The following is a 20,886-nucleotide window of genomic DNA, read 5'->3' as shown; positions in this document are numbered from 1 at the left end:
GAGACCAGATACATGTAAACATAGTCAAAACAAGAATTATATTACCTAAGAAATTAAGTATGTGAATAAATACATATGAAAATATAAGTATACAGTATATACAAGTCAAGTAAAGTGTTAATTATGTTTTTACAGTCTTGGTGAAATTTCAGATGCGTTTTATGTGTGGGAAAAAAGTACCCCCTGCACAACCGCTAAGCTTAAAGTGGTCTGTTTGCATTATGCATAATGTAATAAATTAAATGTTTTTTTTCTTCACTTGTGTAATGCAGTTCCTCAGTTTTTTAACACATAAAAGTAATTATTGTAGGAGGCATTATTAAAATGATGTTTTGCTGTTTGTTGCAGATCCTCCTACACCACCATGCAGTCCATGAGATCTCCTACATCGCTAAGGACATCACAGACCATCGAGCGTTCGGCTACGTCTGTGGGAAGGAAGGGAACCACCGGTTTGTGGCAATTAAAACCGCACAGTCGGTAAGAATCTATGCATTGAATGTGTGCATGTTTCACCCTGTGTGCCTTGTATATACAGGTAGGCTACTATGTCAGAATCAGAATCATCACTTTATTTATCCCAGGGGGAAATGGCTTTTTTTTTTTTTACAGATGCTCCAGAATATTTCGAATGAAGAGAAGAAAAACTAAAATAGATAAAATACTTATTTAAATAGGGATTAAATACAAGTGCACACCTTCAGGAAAATAAAATACAAATATAATCCAGATAAATACAAATGATAATACACTCCCCGTAGTTCTTTACAGTAGTATAAAATACTAATCTCCTAAAATGTGGACAGGGAATTCCCTTATTATTCATAACACAGACAGTCGTGTTTGTTGTGTTGTAGGTTTTCTTTGTGTGCGTGCACTGAGCACACCCTGTGTGAGATTGCATATCTTTTTGGGCGTGCTATGTCTGTTTGTTGCTGTTGTCGTACAGGTCTGCCTGACTGTTTCCTTCTGGTTCCAGCTGGCTCTCTCTGTAGACATTGATTTCCCATAGTGAGTCGATGAGGGTTTGAGTGTGTGTCACCAGCTCTAATGGCATATCCATCCTCCCAGGGCCATGAACCGTAGCTCTTTGATTCAGACTGATACACACACATACACACACAAGTCTATACTTAAAAACACAGCAGCCACAGTTAAACGGACGATCTTTCATCAAACACCACTTTTTGTAACAGTGTAGGGCAAAGCTGGGCTATCGTCAGTCACCTGAGCTGCCATTTACCAATGCATGCCCAAGGAAAGGTCATAATTAGGGTCTGAAGCAGCCATCACTCGCCCTCTGTCCATTAGTTGTGGAGTAGACAATGAAGAGTCGAGGTACACGTCTTATGTCTGATGCAGCAATTGGAAAGTAAAGCACTTTGATGTGAATTAACAAAGCATCACTCTTATCATGACTTGGGCTTGTTTTGAAAAGGCCAAACCAAGGTTCCAAAGTAATTGCCTCACCATTAACTCGTGCTTCGTGAGGCCAGTTTGTGTGTAATCGAAGCTGTAATAGAATTGATCGCTAGGACTTCACAGTTGTTATTAACTAAGGCTCTGATTTTCAAGGCCTATTTTCTAAATTGAAAATGCGCGATCAAAAAGATACTATATAGTGATAATTGTATCTAGTAATAATGAAAGTGTTGGATTAAAATTCAAAAACATGGAGTTTGCACTTCCACATACAAATGACACGTAAAGTATGTAAGGTACGTACAATACCCAAGCAACAAATGATACATATCAGTCCCTGTAGGATTTTCACTTAAATTTAATTTTGAAATAGAATAAAAATAGAATAGAATAGAATAGAATAGAATAGAATAGAATAGAATAGAATAAAAAAGTTAGCATTAAGGGACTGGCTCAACATCCCACGGTGATGACCCAGTTCTTTCAATGATAATAAAATAATATTAATTTATAAATAATTTTGTAAAAAATCTGATTTTTTTTTTTTTAGATAATAATAAAATAATAATATTTATAAAGTTATTTGAATAATTAAAAACGACTGCAGTCTTTTGATATATACACAGAAAAACTGAGCCCTGCAAATATTTTTATATAATATACATTTTACTGAATTTGTGTAGTTGGAGGGACTGACATATCTACAACTGAATTAGTTTAATTTACACAATGGTTTATATTTCCTTTGTTAGACATTTTTACTTCTTCCTGCAAGCTGAATTTGATGCTCTAAAGGGCCGGATTTAGCCCACGGATCTTAGGATGTTGTCTGTATATTCTCTAAAAATCCTAGAGACAAAATGAAATCCAAATAAATTATTAACAGGACTAAATCGAACGCTGCTGTCAAAATGAACACTGGCCTGGACAGGGCGTTAACCAGCAAGTTTGATATAGTCTTCTCTAAATCCCTAGAAATAATTAGACATAGAATTTATTTATTTCATAATGATTAGAAAATAGACATAATTTCCTCAGCGTGTGCTGAGCTGGTTTGGGAGGGGAAACTTTAGAAGTGTTTTAGAATAATTCAAAATATTTTAGTCAAATATGCCCTCAAATTGCCTTTCTTACGCGCACAGATGTATTCACACATGTCAGCGTTTGCTTGCATAGGAATACTATATGTCCTGTCCTCAAAAAGCTGTCAACCAAGAGGAAGCACTGCTGTTGTTAAAAACTCTAAGATGATTTCTTGTTTGTTGCCCAATAAGGATGAATAAAGAGATTGAAGCACTTGCACAACGGTACAGTGAATCTAAATTCAAAAGGCTGACAGCCTGTTTGACTTTTTGCTCAGTGGGAGAGACTCAAATCCAGTGAGTCTGTCATAAGTAATAAGAAGCTATCAATGTCCCGCAGAACACTAAAACAGAGTGACATCACGTAGAACAGTGAACTCTGGCTGCACTTGGTATTGCTTTTGTCAATAATTGATTCAGTCTGAAAAACATTTTTACAATACAAGTCAGTTCTATGCGATTAGGCTAGGGTGGGGATTGGGATTTCCTCCCATGGCAAAAAAAAAAAAAAATGAAAAGAGTTGGTAAAAAGTTAAAGAAGCTGATATCTGTTGATGTTACTGTGAGGAGGATTCCATACCAAGTTTCTGATTATCTTCTGTGGGCCGTTATCAAACATTGACAATTTATATGTGTTGATTCTAACCACATGCCTCCATAAGCCAGGCACAGATTGATATTGACTGCATTGTTATGGTCGATAGTCACACAGAAAAAGTATCATTTCGGCGCTCGCTGATAAAAACGAACCATTATTGTTTCCATTTTGCTTTTGGACTGTTCCCCTACCTAAGCGTAATCACTTGTCTGCTAGGGAGAATGCTATTGTCACTTCTGTTCACTCAGCCTGTTGGATTTACCGGCTGCAAAATGAAATAAAACCAAGAAAGTCTACTTTGTGTAATATATCCTGGTGATGAAACACTTGTCAGACGCTGTGCTTTATATAAAAGTTTGTGTTTTTTCTGAACTCTGCAATAAACCAACAAAATTACAGTGTTATGGCGAACACTTCCATCTTTGTCCTAAAAGTCACAGAGCAAACAGTAGAAATAGGGCTAATGCTTTATGGGGCTGCTGAAATGAAATGCTAGCAGTGAGACAAAAAAGGAAACTAGAAATCATACTAGACATCACTGAGCTAACACAGCGCTCCCTTTGGAAGGAAACCAAAGACTGGGCTCAAAAGGTTTTTCCTTAAGGTTTCAGATACGTTTCAAAGTGGTCTTAATGATTACCATAACCCTTTCTATGACTGGATTGGATCTTTTGAGTGGACACAGGAACACTTTAAAACTAGCAGGGATTTCTTGGAATTGGAAAAGGTTATATGGCGCAAAATTAGGGCTGTACGATATTGGCTCTTTGGCATGATACCTGTCATTAGCATGAATAAGGTGTCATGAAGGCTGTCATTAAGTGTTGTTCGTTACCCTAACCCCTTATTTTAGCCCTAACCCTACCTAACCCCACTAGATCCCTTCACCTAACCCAAAAAATGCCCGCCTTCATGACACCTTAGTCATGCTAATGACAGATAATGACAGCGTAATGTTAGCTTTATGTATAAAACTTACAAAGAATTATTCTGCACACTCTTCATCGCGTTGGCTTGCAGCCTATCCTACTTCAAACAGTTATCACCTTCTTAAGAACTTAGATTTTGTGTAAAGAGTGGTAAAAACTGCATTTTTACAAGATCCAAGCATTCTGTCTTGGTGATACTGTATATGAGGAAAAAAATCTACCCATTTGGAAATCTATAAATTCAGTGAATAATTCTAGATTGAGATTGTTGAGTGCTTCATACTTCTGTTGATTTCTGTTGCGCTCTACAGACCACACACGATTGTGGCGCTTAGTCACGCCTCTTCTCAAACAATAAGGCGTCGATCAAGGAAGCAAAGTCAAAGTTAATTTATTGGCTAATTAGATCGTTGGAAAGGCAGACGTCCGATACTTCATTTTAAAGCCAATCTCTTCTGATATCTGTGACGTACTGATAAATAGTGCATCGCTAAGCATAATGATTTGTTTTCTCAGGCTGAGCCGGTGATTCTTGACCTGCGGGACTTGTTCCAGCTCATCTACGAGATAAAGCAAAGAGAGGAGATGGAGAAGAAAGCTCAGAAAGACAAGCAGTGTGAGCAGGCGGTCTACCAGGTACCTGTACAAACTGTCCTATTGACCCTTCTCACACATCTGCTGTTTGTGTGACAAAGTTTCCTAACAGATGTATCAGGTATGACTTAAAAGAACATCAAAGAATGTTGTAGGCAGCTTCCACCTTTAGGCTTCATCAGTGGCACCATCTGCCCATTGAGTTCTTCTCTGTTCTGCGTCTCCTTTTAACTTTTTCTTTTCTTTGTCTCTTTGTCGTCCTCTCTTCTCTCTCTGTCTGATGATTCCCCAAAATGATTTTGTGAATGCCGAGATCCCGCTGTGCCTTTCTACTCCAGCAGCTTAACTCTCTGCCTCTTCATTCACCCATTGTTTGATCTCTCTTTCCCGTTTGTTTTGCCGCCACTCGTCTCAGACGATACTGGAGGAGGATCTGGAGGACCCGGTCTATCAGGTAACCTTCTGACCAATCACATCAATGCTGTCACCTTCCTTCTATCATTCTAACCAGTTGGTTCATTGGCAATGGTTGCATGATGTTTTTCATTCGGAATTAGTTATTCCGAATTAAATTATTCGGAATTAAAGTGTTCTGCTTTGTTTTGACATGGAAATAGTAATTCCGATTTGAGGTTTACATGGAAAACCAGTTTATTCGGCTTTATTCAATTCCGCTTTAGGTGTGGGGGTTGGGACGGATTCTGATTGGACAATGGGCGAACGTGACGTATTCACATCTAGCGGGAAAAAAATCACAACAAACCTCCTCTTTTTGGCTGTTTTCACTTTTATTTTGATTGTAGTTTTGACGCATCAGCTAGACGATAACATACAATAGAAGTCTGTACTTTGGTCAATCAAAGCCAGTGGTTCATGCAACAGCTGTTCTAGCTCTACTATACAGGACGCTGAGTGAAAGATTAACTTTATAATGATCTGCACATCATTAGTAAAGCTCTGGTGCTTCATGCCCCGATGAAGCCTATTCCGTTTGCCGATGTATGTGTGTGTAATAAGTGCGTGTGAATGTCCGCATGTTGCTTCCGTCCATCCAGTCTTTTCTTTATATCCATGTTTTTTAAGACTCTTATTAAATAAATAGTCTCAGCTCTAGTACGGGCGGCCATCTTGGGTTACGTTGTCACCAGCGTGTCATCGTGGAATTAACTTAAAGCATAATTAAATGTTTACGAGATCAAAGAATTATTTTATTCAGAATTAAAATCGGAGTAATCCAGCCACCTAATTCGCATTTTAATTAAATTCAGAATTGCATTTGCATTAAAAATTAAGTGTTTACACGGTCAGTTTAAAGAGGATTTAACTTTTATTCTGAATTAAAGTTCCCATGTAAACATGGCCATTGTCTCTATTCCTTCATGTGTGGGTTCACAGCTCCTATCAGGGTACACTTTGTTTGTTGGTGCATGTTGGATGTCTTAGAGATGCCGTTTTCACTCATCTGTCTGCATCATGGGATGTTTTCCTCTCCTGCTTGTTAATGAGGACCTATTGACAGTTCTCTGTGACTAATCACCTCTGCAGTTTCACTACTCTTTTCTCAATTTCTCTTTCTTCTACTTTCCCCTATTGCCCCCCACACCCTCTCCCTCCTCCCCTCTGCTGCTGACAAAAGTACATTGTATTTGAGGCGGGACACGAGCCCATCCGTGACCAATCGGAAGAAAGCATTTATCAGGTATTCACAAGCACATCTTGTTTGCTTGTGTTTTACAAATCTTGAATGTGTGTAACTGTGGTTGAACAAAGTCTTCCGCAGGGTTTGCGCTACAGAGATTTAATCTTTGGTTTGTGCTAAAATCTGGAGCAGCTCTATGACTTTTTAATAGAATGAATAGATTGTGACCTGCTCGTGAAAATGTTAAAGCTTTGTTTTTACATATAAAATGCAACTACAGGAAGAAAAAAGGAAGATTTAGAGGCAAAACAAGCAGCCAATACTCTCCAGGGGGTGTAGACAGCCAAAGATTTCTACTCATGGGAGTCTTTTTCTGGGTGTACTCCTTCATGGGGTAGACCTCCAAGGGATGAAGACGGGGGAGGGTACGGCATGTGCAATGGGGATATTGAAGTTATTCCTGGCCTGTGTGGAAGGTCCCCCCCCCCCCCCCCCCCTCTCCCCTTCGCCTTTCCTCCCTCTTTTCCCGAGGAGATGAAAGAAAGTGAGTGGGGTGGGGGAGAAAGATTAATCACCACCCTCTCGTTTGATCTTTAAATAAAATGGATTGAAATTAGTCAGTGCTGGCACGTGCACAGTCATACACAAACAAAAACAAAGCATTAGAAATGTGAGCGTCAGCCAGCCTTTAGCCACAGAGGAGCTAATATATGAATAAAGATGGTAGCTTCTGGAATAAACACGTGAAATAAGTAAACAAGGCACTGAAAAGGAGGAGAGAGAATGGGACAGCCTGTGCTAGATGGAGATTTGAGCACATCAAAAAACCGAGCAGGAACAAAAACTTTATTTAAAACCCACCGTCACCGCAGGAGAATGGGTATTTCGCTATCACTGCTCATTGTTTCTTCTTATTACACACACTGTCAATTCTATCTGCCTGTGTGACATAGAGATATTACATGTCTGGATGTGTGTGACAAACTGAGTTATTACATGTCTGTAGGTGTGATAAGCAGCTTTATTCATTCGTTCTGGAAGCCAGAGTGACGCTGCAGGCCAATACTCTGCTGATCAAGCAGGGAGATGAGCTTTCACTTCACAGATTTTAATTCTGATAGCCACCACACACACACACACCCAACATGTGTTTGATATGAAACACGATGAGCCAGGTCAATCCATTTACTGTTCGTTCTTTGGTCATTCCGTTTTGAAACCAAATAAATAATAACAAACAAACAGTGTGTGTTTTACTGACTTAAAACCAAGAAAGAAAAACAGAAAAAAAAAAAAAAAACAGACAAGCAGCGTTTTTTCTGTTTTAAAATTAAATCTTGTTCTGTTTGTGTGATAATTGGATATTTACGGGGAAACTAGTGTTACGGCAATTATTATATTAATCATCATATCATCAAATGAGTGTCCAATTTTTCATGTGTTTATACACGATGACTGCATTATTGATTGTACTTTTGAACAGAAACGTTGTTCCTTTGCTGAGTCATGTCAGATTAGATTACGTACTGGCAGTACAGACAGATTGTGCTGTATTCACAGTGCCAGCAAAAACCAGTCTCTACTCATGGTCTCATAACAAAGCTCTGATAAGCAGAGCTCTGTAGAAGCAGCAATTTTCCATCAAAATCCTTCTTCACTTCACACCCTCCCTCCCCTTCCCCTTCATCAGTTATAAAATAAATTGCTTTTACTCTTTCAGGGTTCAGTGCGTCACCCCTCCTGCAGAGGAGGGTCATTGTATTTATCCTTTGCTCTTTTCTTTATTAAATATGTTTTTTATACATTCTCATCTCAGCGTGGACTTCATCAATACAGAGCAACTGTTGTGGGTCTAAATCAGACGACAGCTGAAATGTTGCCTTTACACTAGGACAAGAGCTTCATGTTTTAAGCTCACCACACAAAGTGAACCCACAGACGGGGGCGGACTTTTATTCCTGGACAAAAAGGGAGCAACGCATAAGTCGCATTACTGATGAACTGGTGAATTAAAACATTATTAATACATAAGTAAATCAAAACAAAATAATGAATGTTACAAAAAGCATGCAGATGATAAAAGGAACCAGAGATGGTGTAATTAATCTACTGGTGCTCCTTGTTTCTTGTGATCAACTTCAGTGTGTTGACGGCTGCTGTTAGTGGCTAGCGGTATTAAAACGTGCAAAAAATATATTTCTACTGCCCTCAAATGGCTGTGTAATTTTTTGCAAAAGTGTCAAATCATAGAAGTTCTATTATCTATTGTTCCTCACACCAGCCTCACAGTAGATAGTCAGCCACCAGTTTATTTGGATACTTTTTGGATCGTAACACCACAAAACAAAACTTAAATGTGAGCAGCTTTTTACAAGCTAAAACATCCACACACTGAATGAAAAATAGGAGCAGAAAACTGCTGAGATAAATCCTAACCAGGCCTATTGTTTGCGGAGACCTAGTCCAGGACCTGTGGAGGGAAACCAGATGCAGTGGGCTTCAGTTCTGGACCTGTTCGCTCTGACAGAATGTGACGTGCTTAAGCTCTCGCCCTAATTTTCCCGTAAATATCCAAATATCTCAGATTTCGTCATTATTATTTAAATTTTAAATCAAGAAAAACACTGCTTTACTGGTTTTTGTAGTTTCTGTATTTCTGTTTTGGTTTTAAGTCAGTAAAACAAAATAACCTCACCATTTATTGTTATTTTGATTTGGTTTTAAAACGTAATAACCAAAGAACGAACAGTACACGGATTCAGGTCGCGTTTTTTTAATTATTATTGCCGCCCACAGCATGTGTTAGAGTGACGTGTTAAGTGTCATTACTTGTTGAATCTGGTAGTAACAGGCTCTCTTGGCTGTTATCTGAACCCCCTGATGGATTGTATAGGTTCCCACCAGTCAACAGAAGGAAGGGGTCTATGACGTCCCAAAGCGACACCCAGTGAGTGACCATGTGTTTTTGTGCGTACGCCCCAACAATCTTCATTCGCCCTCTCAGACAAACCTCTCAGCTGGGCGTAGCTTCATTTATTTGTTCGCCTCTCAGTGTTAAACATTTAATTTAGCAGAAAAGTCCACGTTTTGCTCTCTGAGAGGTTTGCTGGGATCCAGAGCTTCCTGCTGTGTGCTCTTACCTTGTGTTGTTTCTGTGGTGGGTGCTGTTTATCTCCTTGTGCTCTCCTGGTGCCTGTTCCCAATGGTTAATCAGAATAATGTGAATGTGCCTGCGCCTGTGTAAATGTTGTCTGAATATACTCAGCATGGTTTACTTCAATCAAGCTGCATGGTTTTATCCTCAAATGGTTCTGAACACATTTTTTTGTTACAATTTCTCTAAATGGAAACAAATATCAATGTACATATCTGAATATACACAGTGTGCATGACCTTGCTCAGTATGTGTGTGTAGCAGCTTGTATAAATGAAGGTGAGAATCTATAATACTGTGTGTGTGGGCGGTGCTTACAGTTGCTGTTAGAAGCTCCTGCCAAAGGTGGTTGTAATCAAGGACGACCTTGACCGTTGTCTGGCTGCAGAATAACTCAACTGTGCTTTACTTGCTTATGAAAGAACTATTTACTTTGTTTAATCTGCTAAAATATTTAAACTATTAACAGTGGCTTCATTGTCACCATAGTATTGTTTGTTCTTTTGTTATTTTGCCCAGCAGGAGTTTTTATAAACCCGACTTGTCAATGCCATTCATGCAATCACACCCTTTTGAATTTCATTCAGCTGGGAGCCTGTTCTTTTCTGTTCCCGAGCTGCTCAATATCTTTGGGTTTTGTAAGAAGCTTACAGACACCACAGTATTCCTGTTCTCTCCTCACCCTGCCTACAACACATGCTGTTATTTGGATTGCCTGTGTGTTGGCAGGTGTCCTCGCAGGAGCGCGTCCAATAGATCTCTCTTGTTGTGCGACCAACTCGACCAGTCATCCTTTCTGCTTTAGAAAAATACAAAATCAAGTCTCGTCTGCTTCCCAGGCAGACAGACTAAAGTGTGGCAGCAATCATAGTACACCAATAATTTATAAGAAGGGACCTTTTTCTTGTGTCAAGCAAAGCATGTTGTATTCAAAGGTACAATGTTGAGTATTGGACATAAATCCTGTCTGAATAAACTCTCGCTGCTGCTGTACAGCTCATTTGATTAATGGAAACATCCAAGTTTGATGTGCCTTAGTCACTGACCACGGTACGCTTAATGTCTAATTTATTTGAAATTGTCATGTGTTTTTTCCATTATTGGACATGTTTTCATGTATTTAAAAAAACCACCAAAAGACCTACAACTAAAAGCTAAACTTACATTGTTCGGCAAACACTCATTAGACAGACATGGAAAACGGCTTGAAAGGATGATTGACGAAAATCATCTTATCTACAGAGCATTTTCTGTTGCTAGAACTACCTGTATTATTGACGATAGCATTCTTGCAGGCATCAGCAAGTTTTCAACATTTGGCATTTTGAGCCCTATTTTGATGGTGCAAAAAATAAATAATGCAAATAATGCCATTTGTGTGCCATGCTCACAAGCTAGTGTGTAATTTTATAAGAATTAAATGTGGTAACTTTGCTTCTTGAACAAATACTAGTTGCACATTAGCATGAGTGGCTAAATTTGACCTGATTTACAAAATTAGATTTAGAATCAGAAAACTGTATTTATTCAATTCGGGCAATTCAGTTAACAGCTCCCAGTTAGACAAATAAAAATGAAATAAAAAGTACGGCAGGTACAACAAACATTCATTAAATTACCATCAGTAGATCAGTTGGACTAATGGTTCCCCGGCAGCGATACTTTGTACACGCACAATACACAAAACAAGTATTTGATCAAGTAAAAGAATTAGGTAGTGGCTGTCCGTACGGCTGCCGTATCAATATACCGACATTCTGTTCGTACGCAGCACCCCTATTTGGCCAGTTTAGGTCACGTGATAGGTCAGTCATTGGTCAGTTTAGGTCACGTGATAGGTCAGTCATTGGTCAGTTTAGGTCACGTGATAGGTCAGTCATTGGTCAGTTTAGGCCAAGTGATAGGTCAGTCATTGGCCAGTTTAGGTCACATGATAGGTCAGTCATTGGCCAGTTTAGGTCAAGTGATAGGTCAGTCATTGGCCAGTTTAGATCACGTGATAGGTCAGTCATTGGCCAGTTTAGGTCACGTGATAGGTCAGTCATTGGTCAGTTTAGGTCACGTGATAGGTCAGTCATTGGTCAGTTTGGGTCACGTGATAGGTCAGTCATTGGCCAGTTTGGGTTACGTGATTGGTCAGTCATTGGCCAGTTTAGGTCACGTGACTAAGACTAAACCTTACCCTCAACCTAATCCTAACCCTAACCCTAAAAATTGTTGCCATATTGGGTTATAACCTAGCTAACCCTAAACCGAACCCTAAGACGCTACGTACTTGTACTTCGGTAACCGTACCAAGAGCACCAGGGGTTGTCCGTACTGCACCCATACAAATAGACACTTTCAAAGAATTAATCGATAGGACAATCAGATCTAAGAGTAGATGTTCATGTTATAGATGAGGTGATGACTGTGTTAAATGAATCCATTATCTGATTGTGAATGTGTATAGCCATAGTTTTACATGAGACGCGTGACTGACTTGCGCTTGCATACTCGGTGCAGAATCCATGTTTGTTTACATATGTGACGCTTGAAAAATTGAAAAATGGCAATGAATGAACCACTGTTAAGGCTTGAAAATAGTTGGAAGTATGTAGAAAGCTTGTCACCTGAGGACGCGGCCGCTTATTTAAGGAAACTCACTTTAAGTACAGGTGAACAATTGCGGGAGCCATGCAGCATTCCCGAAAATGAGTAGTGATCCGATGTGCACTCCTAGCCCGATGTTCAATGGCCAGACATTTATACGTATCTGATTGAAAAACCCAGTGTATACACTGGGTTTACGAAAGAAAACCTAAAAGCATTAGGTTTCTAGATGCTGGAATGGGCAGATAGGCGGGCTGCTATACTCCTGTTAACGAAGGTTTCTGGTCAGTTGCAATGGATGAGTTTCCATCTCTACATTAAGTTTCCTCCTCACTGTCCCACATCTGCATATCAGTGCATTTACAGCTTTTCATGGTCACTTTTTACTGGATCTAGACTGAGTTAGCGCTCTGTCCCCTCCCGAGCACCATCGCCTCAGCACCGATTACGTTGACACGATCGCTTCTGAACAAACATATCGAGGTTATTTGGCAACTTTATTCTCTTTATTTCTATCATAAACCGGCTGATTTTTACTTTATCCGGAATGTTTTGCGTGCGTGCTTGCCTTTGATTGATAGCACGCAACCATAAGTCTTGTTTATTCTTCTGAAAAGGGTGCCCACCAGCCAGTGTGTTGTAAAATGTAAGTCCTGGATTGTTGGTTCTCCTATTTGTGCAATCAACAATGCAACACAATGGCATTGTGTTGTTTTTATACAAAAACAGAAGTGTTTCAATAGCGTGCCGCTGCTCGTACAATACAGTTCTCTGGTTGTTTTGCACTGAGCCTGCGCACGCCTGCACCTATTTTAGTATGCATACATCACATGAAATGGGTCTGTTTCCATTTGACTGAAAAGTAGTTTCAAATAATAGCACTGACTTTTATACAGTTTTAATCAAAATTGATTAAACAAGGTGATCAGCTGAAATTGCTGAATCTTTAACCTTCCAGATTACAGCCTGGGAGGACCATAGAAGATCAATGTTTTTGTCAGTTGTGAGGTTCTTCAGTTTAGAAATAATAAATATGTGACAAACAGTTTTGCATATTTGCACATCAGATGAAATAATCCCATTGCCAGAAAAGCACCCGCCTCTGCACCCGTCTCTGCTGTTGTTTGCTCTGTCACCTTCTTAAGCAATGGTAAATCAATAAGAAACACCCACACACACACACACACACAGTCTCAAACATCAGCATGCACACACACACACACACACACACACAAGGCCATTTCAATCTACTGGATTCTTGACCCTGTAAGACCTCAAAGTGTCTGTTGAATCAACCAAAGCCCTCAGAGACCACAGACAGGTCAGTGAGCATCAAGCTGCCAAAGCCATCAAGTCAACTTAAAGACGCTGCTAGATGAAGACATTACCTGGTGATACAGCACTGTGTTAGAAAGTTGAACTATATAAAGTTTGTTAGAAACACCACTAGTATAGGTCTAGGTATGATAAACTGTAGGTTCAATAACTAAGAGTCACATTATGATGTTGCTGCAGGGTGGATATCAGGGTTGCAGTCAATTATAATGTAATTGCGCAATTGATAATTCATTACAATTATGGTGTAAGTATAATCGTAATTATAATTTGAAAAATATGTTGCTATTGTGATCGTATTTATGTTGAAATTCTGCAAAAATAGTCAATTACAATTGAATTAAAAGCGAAACAGTTCTATGACTTACATATATGTAGTTAACAATTATTAAAATATGTTTCATATCAAGTTTTCCCACTATTTGTTGGTGAATCTTCACACCCATACAGGTGGCAAAGGTTAGAAGGGTTAGAATATAATAGAATTGTATCTGAATAGGGACGATACAATTTTACAAAGTAACTATACTGGTAGAGTTTATAGCTATTGCTAAATTCTAACTCTTGTCCCTAGTTGGGCTTTTACATAAGATATTATAATCAATGCACTAAAATCTAAATGTAAAGATGCTAAAATGACATCATACACATACAAAAGCACAAAGAATCATCACAACACTACAGTATATGAATAAAATTAGTAAAATTGTAATTAAACTTTAGTAAGTAATAACAACATTGTATTTGAATTTCAGGGGAAAAATTGTAATTGTAATTGGAAAATAAGCCAGTCACCGTAATCCTATTTGAGTTTTTATTGAACATGGATAATTAAAGATGTAATTGTAATTGAAAAATGTAATTGAACCCATCCCTAGTGGATATATTGATTAATACTTTAGCAATAACCTGGGATCTGATCATTATAACAAAATTAATGAAACAATACAAAAAAGGGTTGTGCATCGTCACTTGTCTCATGATGCAATTACAATTATGTCATCAGTTCAATTCCACAATGCAGAATAATGATGATGATGATGAGTTTATTTGTCATTGCACATGTTACAAAGCAACAGAGCAACAAAATTACATTTCAGTTTCATCCATCCAAGAAAACATGACAATCATGTATAACATGGGAGCAGAGGAGCGCGAGAACTGCGGTTCGCCACAAGGGCGGCGCCCCTTATTTAGATGAGAAATGGGATTACAACAATGGGTAAAAAAGGCAAAAAATGAGATTAGAGAAGGTGTTTTGAGAGGTCATAACATGACTGCCAGCCCTACTGTTCCAGTAATCCAATAGTGTGGCCATTTCCTGTGAAACAAACTATCCACTCCTAAAGTCCCACGGTGGAATCCATTTGAGAGTTTGGAGAGTTTAGCTCCTTTCGTCGATGATTGAGGCTTCCAATAACGCTGCCAACGTAATCCAATTTTGCGACAAATCAGGAAAATGCCAGATCCAATCAGCAGAAGACCCGATATCATAAATTCCAATCAGGTGGTGGACGTCTTCCACGTCCTCAAGACTTGCGGACTCCATTACCCATACTTCTCGTCGAGAGATTTGACCAAAAGCAGAGAAAGACCAGATAATCAATTCCATGATTAGATTCAGGATCGGGATGCTGATAGAGGCTCCTTAGTTTAAAACAACAAAAACAAGACAAAAGAGCAGCAAGCAGGGAAAGGAGGGAGCGAGGGAAAAAAAATAAAAATAATAATACAATATCTGTTCCATCCTATATTTTCCACATTACTGCCTGTGGCTATTTTTCCATCAGTGAATACAAGCAACCAGATAAGTATGATATTCATTCTTTATTATTTAGAAAAGGCCACAATAATCTTTAACAATGAACTGTAAATCAAAATAAATACATTGTATAGGTTTAGCCTCTCTGTGTCTGTGTTAAAATATTCTGTCAAATCAAACTAACACTTCTGCAGTCCGGCTGTCTTAAAAGTATTTTTGCTACCGTACCGTATCTATATTACTTATCTGGGCTTTGGATTCATTACAGAGGGCAGGGTTTACCTTTTTCTGTGAAGCTGCTCTGTGATGAAACTCATGCTGTGGCTACACTGTTTACAACAGGAAGTGAGAGCTGTGCTTTTCCTCTTCCCTTCATTACATCCTAAATGTTTTCAGATATCTGCTTTTAAAATACTAGGTACACGTACACTTTGTCTTGATTTTTACCTCCCTCCATTATATTGTTTTAGACTTGTTTTACCACAATTTAATTAAACGTTGCTCACTAAAAGAATTTTGAACTTTACAACATTATTGTCCTTGATTTTGTGACCATTTTTAATAGAACGTGGGCACATTTTGTGAGGAAAATTGAGTTCTGTCAACTATTTGGGGATAAAAATGATAAAAACAAGCAAAACACATGAGCTCTGCAAATCTTGTGAATTTTTACAAGGCTGAGAAAATGACATAGATGATTTACACAATAGGTCATGTTTTCTCTGTCATCTTTACTTTCTGCTGTGGGTTGAATTGGAATCTATTCTTAAAAATGAGTTACACTAATGTGTGTGAAAGACTGAAGTTACTCAAATGTATTAAGAATACTTTAAGGCAGAGATAGGGAACCTTGATCACAATAGAGCCACAAAAATGTCTGATCCGAGGGCCATTCTCAACATTCATGTCAGCATTAAGAATAATGACCGATCTGGACATTAATACAGGAAATAATAAATGGTTTGCGAGTTTCTGTTGCTGTTTAGTGTATTTTGTGGTCATCTTGTGTGTTTTTTTGAGTCATTTTGTGTATTTCTGTTGTCTTTTTGTATATTTTTCTATCATTTTGTGTATTTTTTGTGTTTATGGTGTCATTTCATGTCTTCTTTGATTCACTTTTTGTGCTTTTGTTGCCATTTTGTGCGTCTTCTTTAATTTATTTTTCCATCATTTTGTGTAGTTATGTTGTCTTGCTTCTTTATGCAGTAAATTTGTGTATTTTTGTTGTCTCTTGTAATTTTGCATGTTTTATGGAGTCATTTTATGTATTTTTGGATTCATTTAGTGTTGTTTTTTATTCATTGTGTGTTTTTGTTGCCATTTTGAGTGTTTTGTTGTTTAATACATTCTTTCTGTCATTTTGCATGTTTTTTGGAGTCGATTTGTGTATTTGTGTTGGAGTTTTGTATTTTTTGCTGTCTTTTTGGGTTGTTATGGATTCATTTTGTGTGTTTTTGTTGCCATTTTGTGTGTTGTGCTGTTGTGTAGTTTCTTTGAATTTATTTTTCTGTAAATTTGCATGGCTTTTGGAGTCACTTTGTGTGTTTTTCTTGCCATTTTGTGTTTTTGTTGTCATTTATTTCATTTTTCTGTAATTTTGCATGTTTTTTAAAGTTATTTTGTGTGTTTTTGTCAACTTTTTGTCTTTATGGAGTCATTTCGTGTGGTTTTGGATTCATTTTGTGTGTTTTTGTTGTTGCTTAATTAATTTTTCTGTAAATTTGCATGGTTTTTGAAGTCATTTTGTGCATTTTTATATTTTTTTGTGTTTATGGTGTCATTTTGTGTCATTTTGTGTCTTTTAGGATTCATTTACTGTCGTTTTGGATTCATTTTGTGTCTTTTAGGATTCATTTACTGTCGTTTTGGATTTGTTTACTGTCATTTTGGATTCATTTTGTCTTTTTGTTGTTGTTTAATTTACTTATCATTTCTTTTATGTATTTGTTTTCTGTCATTTCGTGTAGTTTTGTTGTCGTCTTGTTTGTGTTTGGAGTCACGTGGCCCCTAGTCGCATGTCCGCTTTAAAATGTTCACACTGCTACTGTGTAGAGTAGACTGTGTGAGCCCGCCGTGTGTATGAGTGCACAGTATATGACTACGTATGGCATGTCGTCTGGGGTTTTTTTGGTGCATGCCAGTGTGATCACTCACACAACAGGAGATCAGCGAGGTGGTGTTAATTAGAGGGGTTGCAGTAATTGCATGCAGAGCACATGCGCACAGGTAATTACTGTTTCCCTGGAGATGGCTAATTGATAGGTGGCGGCTATACCGATAGAGATAAAGGATCAGGCCAAAAGGTGGCCAGGCTTATAATGGGCACAGATGGATGAGTCACAGAGACACGGAGAAGGAGTGCACACAGAGACAGAGTGATTAAAGTCAGACACATTGGCATCATAGTGCTGTAGTTTACAGCACACACAGAAAAAGTTGATCAGACTTACATGACCCCTTGTAGAAACCTGATTTATTCAGCTAAAATAAAATGATAAATGTTCATGGTAGGAACATATCCTGTGAAAATACTTTTATTTGTACATTTTTAATAGTTTTTCATGGCCACACTTTGTTTCAGGTAAATAATGCTGCCATGATTCCAAACTTTGAGACAGATAACACACCCTTTGTTCTTTAATTTATTCTATTTACAGCCATTTTTCATGTATAGCTTCAGTTTCATGTGGTTACCTGAAAAAATATATTATCAAAGATAAAATATGAACCGAAATTTTTTTTTGTTTGTTTTAATAATACTCGTATTTTTCATGCTTTAATTTTTATGTTGTGTATTTCATGTGAATAATAATCCAATGGCTGTTTAAGGGATTTTATTGGATTCAAATGAATTGATAACTAATTTTAAATGAGTCTAGCTTCCTTTCTGTCCTTAGCCTACCAAGATGAGCTGGTGCTGTTCTGTTGCTGGTAGAAGAAAACATTATTTTAGTAACCCCCAAGCGAGAAGTGAGACAAAATTCTGAAGAAACCCTTTCTCAAAAGATTCAAATTCATACATTCGTACATTATACATGACCAATTAAGCTTATTGTTTTGTGCTCCATGGATAATTGTAGAAAACTGACCCTTGTATTTTTAGTTCCTGTTCTAATCAAGATCATTTCTATCATCATTATTACGAATATCAATTTTAACTTAAAAACTTTAAAAAACCCATATTTTAATGCTTTCATCTGATAAATTTTCCATTCTCTCTCACTCTCTCAAGTACCCCTGTTTTGCCATCACGTACCCCCATTTGAGAAACACTACCTTAACATAAGAAAAACAATGGTGTAAAAATAAAAATGCTGTGTTCTAATTTTGACATGCTTTTTTTTATCATTATGGGGATTGTCTGTAGCAGTAGCAGAGCCAATAGCTTTACTGTCACACGTGACCTTGATGGATATAATGTATGAGACATGTAGAGTAGTGATGTGTTAGCCTATAATGTGCTTTGTTTACTTGTGCTTATTACGATTATTATGATTGAAATAGAAAAAAGGGAAAGCTTGTAGTAATGGAACATGTCTCCTTTCTTTGCTCACACCGATAGCATGTCAGCTAACGCAGAATACGTTTCAGTCTGAGAGCAAGCTTTACAAAAACCGGCTCAGTGTTCAGAGTTTAGACTAATTTAATGTTGGGATGATCCTTAAACCTTCTTTACTTGTCCGTATAGAATGGCAAAAAGCATGTGTACTGTGTGCGTGTGCAGCATACAAGTGTTTGTCTTTGTAAATCCTCATTTCATCTCCTTCTCATGTCTCATGCTGTGCGTGTGTGTGTGTGTGCGGTAACTAACATGTGTCTGAACCTTTCCATCCCATCTTCCATCTAACACTGGGGTTGTGATTGCAGAACGGACACTCTAACGCTTCCAACCATCAACTTCATCATCAGCAACATCTCCATTATCATGATCACCCCCTCCAACCACAGCCACGTGAACAGCAGCAGCAGCAGGCAGTGGGGGATTTGATTGACTTAGACCTGGGGATGGTGACTGAGGTAAGGTCACATACAGATAAATATAATCAAACTCCTCCTGCTGTTATTTCTCAGACAAATGCACTGTTCAATGATGAAGGTTTTTTTTTTTTTTACCCTAATGGTTCGTCCACTGCCTCCATGAACTTTACTTTTATATATTTGCTCCCTCGTCTCTATCTGCTCAGCATCACCTTTAGTCCTAAGTGGCGCTAAAATTTGACCCTCGTCCTTTATTAATAAAACATTCAACTTTGCCATTGTCATAGCAACTAGGTTTTGGAAGCAAAAAGGGTCCGCGTTGCACTTACACCTGCCAGAGTCTTTGTGTGAAGGAGAGTGAGGAATTCAGTTTGATAAAAAGGGAAAAAACTCTCCCTTAGAGCCACGAAAAGGGATCAAACAAAGGTTTGAGTGTTAGAAACAATGAAACAAAAAATGACTGTGCAGGTTAAAGGTTTAGCCGACAGCAGTCAACGACTTGCTTGGTGCACATCTAATAAAATATTAATAATATTCTGGAAATCACAAGAATCTGACCCTTCTGCCCCTTCACCACACAGGGATTTAGAGGTAAAGTCGAAATCTCTGTCATTGAATCAGTGCCATAGTATCTTTACTTTCTGTTGAACTGAATATAGTTTGTATGTGGGTGAGATTTACAAACGTGTGATAGTGTCTGCTAAAAAAAATAAATAAATGTATTTTAAAATGTTTAAAAGCCAACGTACAGAAAGGTAGTCCATATTTACAAAACTCATAAAAACAACATAAAAAATAAAGATTAACTAATAAAAACAAAACCTGACTTCATTTGACCTAAAGGTGGGAAGACACCACAGCACAGGAGCTGGGAACCATTCTGTTGGTTCATCCGAATAGTCCCTCCTATCTCCTTTTCCTTAACCCCCGGGTTAAGTGTTTAAGTGGCAGCCATGAAAGGAAGCATTCAAATTCTCTAAAAGCTCAATGCTTCCTTTATAACCTCATTTAGCCTAGGAAACACTGATGCAACCTCTTTCAAGTTTTTATTTAAATTTTTTTTTCTTTATCAAGTTTCTAACCCTAAACCTGATTGTAATAAATGTTTCTTATAAAACATGTCTTTATATACAGTATATTTATACATCAGATTGACATTTTGTCTACTTTTATAATAAATGGTTGGGATTTTTTTCCTGTCCTGTTTGCAATGTAATTTGAATTTCATTTCATAAATTCACTTGCTTTCCTGATTAATATGGTGCTACGTAGCTTCATGCTAATAAGGCTTATGGCGCGTTCACACCAAACGCGTCGAAAGCGTTTGGTTTACATAGACAATATATGGTGGACGCGCTTCGAGGAGCGTCGAGAGGTCCCACTGCGCGTCCCACGCCTCCTGTGCTGCGCACTTTGAGATTTCAAGCTTTTGACATGCGTCCGGCGCCTCCAACGCGGCCGACGCTAGAGTTGGGATTGTTGAACTTTTGGGGCATATCGCAGCGTGTCTACCAATCAGGAGCGTTTCCCAACCGTGATGTATTCAGAATAATGAAAAAAAAAACACTAGCTGGAGGCAGATGGACAGGCTCTTCTGCTGGAATAGAGCGGCTGTAGTTGGTGCCCTGGTAGGAGATGCGAGCACCGATGCGGGTCAGCAGGTCGTCATACTGGGCACAGGAGAGACGGAAGTAGCGCTGAAAGTGACTTTTGTCCAAGCGCTGCTCTGGTGAATCCAGAAACGGCGCCAGAGGCGACGAGTTCAGCAAGGAACTCCAAACTTTTCTCCATTCAACCACAC

At 38.3% G+C, this 20,886-nt stretch overlaps 1 protein-coding gene across 6 annotated transcripts in view; it reads left to right on the top strand.

The window, feature by feature from the left end:
* Nucleotides 1–20,886, top strand: part of dab1a (DAB adaptor protein 1a) — a 368,477-nt gene that overhangs the window by 325,080 nt on the left and 22,511 nt on the right. For all 6 annotated transcript variants that reach the window (XM_028443730.1, XM_028443736.1, XM_028443731.1 and 3 more), the window contains 6 exons: nucleotides 349–480; nucleotides 4,548–4,667; nucleotides 5,041–5,079; nucleotides 6,262–6,324; nucleotides 9,158–9,211; nucleotides 18,975–19,124. In XM_028443730.1, the coding sequence (XP_028299531.1) occupies nucleotides 349–480; nucleotides 4,548–4,667; nucleotides 5,041–5,079; nucleotides 6,262–6,324; nucleotides 9,158–9,211; nucleotides 18,975–19,124 (558 nt within the window). The remainder of the gene's footprint in view (nucleotides 1–348; nucleotides 481–4,547; nucleotides 4,668–5,040; nucleotides 5,080–6,261; nucleotides 6,325–9,157; nucleotides 9,212–18,974; nucleotides 19,125–20,886) is intronic.

Source organism: Gouania willdenowi, chromosome 4, assembly GCF_900634775.1.
Source record: "Gouania willdenowi chromosome 4, fGouWil2.1, whole genome shotgun sequence".
NCBI lineage: Eukaryota > Metazoa > Chordata > Actinopteri > Blenniiformes > Gobiesocidae > Gouania > Gouania willdenowi.
The sequence above is the reverse complement of the archived record's forward strand: the minus strand, read 5'-3'. Positions and strand labels throughout refer to the sequence as shown.